This window comes from Sinocyclocheilus grahami, unplaced genomic scaffold (genome assembly GCF_001515645.1).
Source record: "Sinocyclocheilus grahami isolate Dianchi unplaced genomic scaffold, SAMN03320097.WGS_v1.1 scaffold292.1, whole genome shotgun sequence".
NCBI lineage: Eukaryota > Metazoa > Chordata > Actinopteri > Cypriniformes > Cyprinidae > Sinocyclocheilus > Sinocyclocheilus grahami.
This window is the reverse complement of record NW_015505471.1, coordinates 165,273-169,485: the sequence shown is the minus strand read 5'-3', so window position 1 is coordinate 169,485 and position 4,213 is coordinate 165,273. Positions and strand designations below refer to the sequence as shown.

Sequence of the window (4,213 nt, the reverse complement as noted above, 5' to 3'; positions counted from 1 at the left end):
TATATATATATATATATACATAATAAATATACACAGAACACACACATATATTACATAAACAAAAACATTTATTTTGGAAGGCAATTAATCGCGATTAATCGTTTGACAGCACTAATCAAAATAAATGAAACCTGAATAAAATAAAATAAAGACAATGAAATAAAAACCAAAATTGAACTAAAATAAATTAAATGTAAATAATAATATTACAAAACTAATGAAAATTACAAAAGCACAAAGTGACTAAAATGTAAACTTAAATCAAAACTCAAGATATCAAAATAAAAGCTAAATAAAATAAGACAAAAATAAATAAAAACTAAAACTAATCTAAAACTGAAATAAATTAAATTTAACTTGTAGTATTGATAAATTGATAAAAAAATGACAACAGCCCTTAACAAAATGACAAAATAAACTACAATTAAAATGAAACTTGAAATTATAAAAATAAACGGTAATTGTAAATACTACTGAAAACTATAATTTTATATAAATGATACTAAAATAAGTGAACATGAAGTGTTGATCAGATACTGTCTTGCAGAACTAGTTAAACTGTTTGATGACGTACTTGTGTATGACTTGTGTTGTGTGTGTGTGTGAGTGTATTAATGTGTGTCTGTGTGTAGCTATAACAGACGATACGCTGAGGTTTGTGGGTCAGAGCCGCAGGCTGGTGGTGGTTGTGAGTCCGTGCAGCGCTGTCCGCGGGACACAGGCTCTGCTCGAGCTGCAGGCCGGACTGACCAGCATGCTGCACGGCGGCAGCCTCAGGGTGGTTCTGATCCAGTTCAAACCGGTCCGGAGGAAGAGCTGGGTCAAAGAGCTGCGCCGGGCCCGGCTGGCGCTGACACTCATACGCTGGAAGGGCGAGAAATCGGCCCCTCTGTCCTCACGCTTCTGGAAACAGCTGCAGCTCGAGCTGCCCATGAGGAGGGACACACAACACACACACACACACACCCAGCTACCGGATATCACACAACACACACCCGACACACACACACAAAACACACGTCAGGCAGAAGAGAAACTCTGCGATCCTTATTCTACCAGTGCCTCATAGACAACCAGCATACGTACCCTCGCTCACTTGATTTGTATAGCGCTTTTCACAATATGCATCATTTAAAAGCAGCTTTACAGAAAAAAAGAAATAGTAGATGCCATATAGGATTTTCAGTGTAGATTTAGTATTACATTTGTACTATTATGGTATTTAGTCATATTTTGAATTTTATATTTTTTAGTTTCCATTTTAATGTTTAGTTTCGGTTGTTTTGTGACCCACACACACACACAATTTTTTTATTTAAATAGTATTTCAATTTATTGTATTTCTGTTAGCTGCCGAGGCAACATATCTAATTTCCGTTTAAGTTACTTATGTTATTAAGCTTTCATTAGGGAATTTCGGTGTTAATTTAGTATTTTTAAGCTATTGTAGTATTCATGTTCATGTAATATTTTATTTCAACTTTTAGTTAACAAAAATGGTTTTGAATAGTTTTAGTTAACAGTAACAATACTTTGTCAGCCAAACTCCTTTTAGCTCAAATATTCACTTGAAGTCCATCTGAGATTTTAGGTTAATATTTCAAAAATGTACCAACATATTGTATATTCGCCGTTCTCTGATGTCCGTTAATGAACAAATAACATGCAGGTAAAAACATTAAAAATATAAATATTTTTGGTTTTTATTTTAAAGTTATTTATTTTAATGTTATGATTATGATTTATTAGCTTCTTATGGACTCTTAAACCCTCTGCAGATCCCTCAAGCACCAACAGGGGGTGTGAAACCCTGTTCTAGTGGATTTGGATTGTAGTGCACTTATCTAGTACACTAGATTACAAACGCCACTTCTGTCATTGTCTGACTTCTGAAATAGTGACCTAATGCAGGACACTGTGGCTTTCTCCATAGACTTGCATTAGAAAATGCTTGCATTAGAAAATAGTTGCTGATGAAGGCTGAGTTCAGATCAGAGGTGTGAAGTGTGTTTCTGAGCATCAGCCACAAGAGGGCAGAATCCTGCTGCAAATAATGCTGGTTTGAATGAGTTTTTGAGGTTTCATTCCCTCTTTCAAACTGCACAACAAACTTCCAGCTGTTATCATTCAGTTGCATTTTATTCTCAGTATGTTTCAGTTGTTGTCATGCATCACTGAGTTCATCTTATATGACCATGTCATGTCCAGTATGTTCTGTGATCTCATTTTTTTTAACTGATTTGATAAATAAAAGTTTATTTTTGCATTTTGTTTCATTGATTTATTTCATTACTCATGTTCAGATGATTTCACACTGAATCTGATCATCCCATGACAGCAACTGACGTCCGTGTTCATTATTTACACTCATGATCATGATCAAGTGTTTCCCTTCAGTCATCAGTGAATAGAGGAAGTGGTAAAAACTCAACCAATCACATGCCATCTGGCCCCAGTGAATCTGGTTTAGTGTGTGTTTCTCAAGGTCTGGAGAAGCCAGATCAGCTCAGTTCTGATTCTCTGGAAAGAAAACCCCCACAAACATCTAAATATACCATAACCGTGAACACACACTTTCCAGCCGCTTTTGTTTTGTCCGTAATTTTTCCATTGGCAATTCAAAAAGTTCAAAAAGCATTCATATATGTACCACAATGCTGCTTGCCATAATTTTAAAGGAACCGTTCACCTAAAAATGTAAATTAGCTGAACATGTCCTCAGGCTACCTAAAATGAGTTTGTCTCTTCATCAGATTTGTAGAAATGTAGCATTGCATCAGTGTCTCAGCAATGGATGCTCTGCAGTGTATGGGTGCCGTCAGAATGAGAGTCCAAACAGCTGATAAAAACATCACAATAATCCACAAGTAATCCACAGCACTCCAGTCCATCAGTTAACATCTGGAGAAGACAAAAGCTGAAACAAATCCATCATTAAGACCTTTTTAACTAAAACGTGAGTCCATAATCCATAATAACGCTTCCTCCAGTAAAAGGGGTCTGTTGTGAATCAGGAGAGAAATCTGCACAGATCAAGCACCACTTAAGACAAAACAGTCCAAAGCGGCTCTGAACAAATATGTGAGTGGATTTTGATGTGAGAGACAACAGGAGATGGACTTTTACACTGGAGGAAGCGTTATTATGGGTTATGGACTCATGTTTTAGTTAAAAAGGTTTTTACAAACACACAGTTTTTGTCTTCTCCAGATGTTAACTGATGGACTGGAGTGGTGTGGATTACTTGTGGATTATTGTGTTTAATTTTGTTGATTGAATGGTTAATTTCTAAAATATGTATATGTGGCAAAGCTGAAAAAAAAACATTGTATGTTGAGGCAGTGATCAACCCAAAACATAGCACTCCAGTTAAATCTCAACTATTAAAGCTCAGATGAAATAAGAACTCCTCTTGAGAAGTCACACTTACAGTGAGATTATAGTTTAATACTTTATATTTGTAAAGCAAAAGATTACAAACTTTGTGCTTAACACATGAATATAGTGAATGATAGCGTTCAAAAGTTTGGGGTTGGTAAGATTTTTTTTATGTATTTAAAAAAACTGCATTAATTTGATCAAAAATACAATAAAAACTAATATTGTGTAATATTATTACAATTTAAAGTAGCTGCTGTCTGTTGTGATATATTTAAAAAATCATATGATGCAAAGCTGTATTTTCAGCATCATTCCTCCAGTCTTCAGTGTCACATGATCTTCAGAAATCATTCTAATATGCTGATTTGCTGCTCAAGAAACATTTCTGATTATTATCAATGTTGAAAACAGTTGTGCTGCTTCATATATTTGTGGAAAGTGTATTTTCAGGATACTTTGATAAATAGAAAGTTCAAAAGAACAGCATTTATTTGAAATAAAAAATTTTTTTAATTTAAATGTCTTAAATTTAAAAGCTTAAATGTCTTTACTGCCACTTTTGATTATTTTAAAGGGGTCATATGATGCTGCTAAAAAGAACATTATTTTGTGTATTTGGTGTAATTAAATGTTTATGCGGTATAAAGTAAAAAAAACCACATTATTTTCCACATACTGTACATTGCTTAAATGTCTTTACTGCCACTTTTGATTATTTTAAAGGGGTCATATGATGTTGCTAAAAAGAACATTATTTCTTTGGAGTGTTACAAGCTGATTGTGCATAGATAAGATCCCTGAAGTTGCAAAGACTAAAGTCTCAAAACCAAAG

The 4,213-nt window shown here is 34.3% G+C and overlaps 2 protein-coding genes across 2 annotated transcripts in view; both read left to right on the top strand.

The window, feature by feature from the left end:
- The first annotated feature begins 515 nt into the window (after window positions 1–515).
- Window positions 516–1,209, top strand: LOC107600814 (interleukin-1 receptor accessory protein-like). Its single transcript, XM_016292783.1, has one exon. The coding sequence runs from the start codon at window positions 566–568 to the stop codon at window positions 1,067–1,069; it is 504 nt and encodes a 167-aa protein (XP_016148269.1). The 5' UTR covers window positions 516–565; the 3' UTR covers window positions 1,070–1,209.
- A 2,286-nt stretch (window positions 1,210–3,495) lies between these two features.
- LOC107600801 (uncharacterized) overlaps window positions 3,496–4,213 on the top strand; it is a 1,780-nt gene continuing 1,062 nt past the window's right edge. Inside the window, exon 1 of the mRNA XM_016292770.1 lies at window positions 3,496–3,535. Coding sequence (XP_016148256.1) covers window positions 3,496–3,535 — 40 coding nt within the window. The remainder of the gene's footprint in view (window positions 3,536–4,213) is intronic.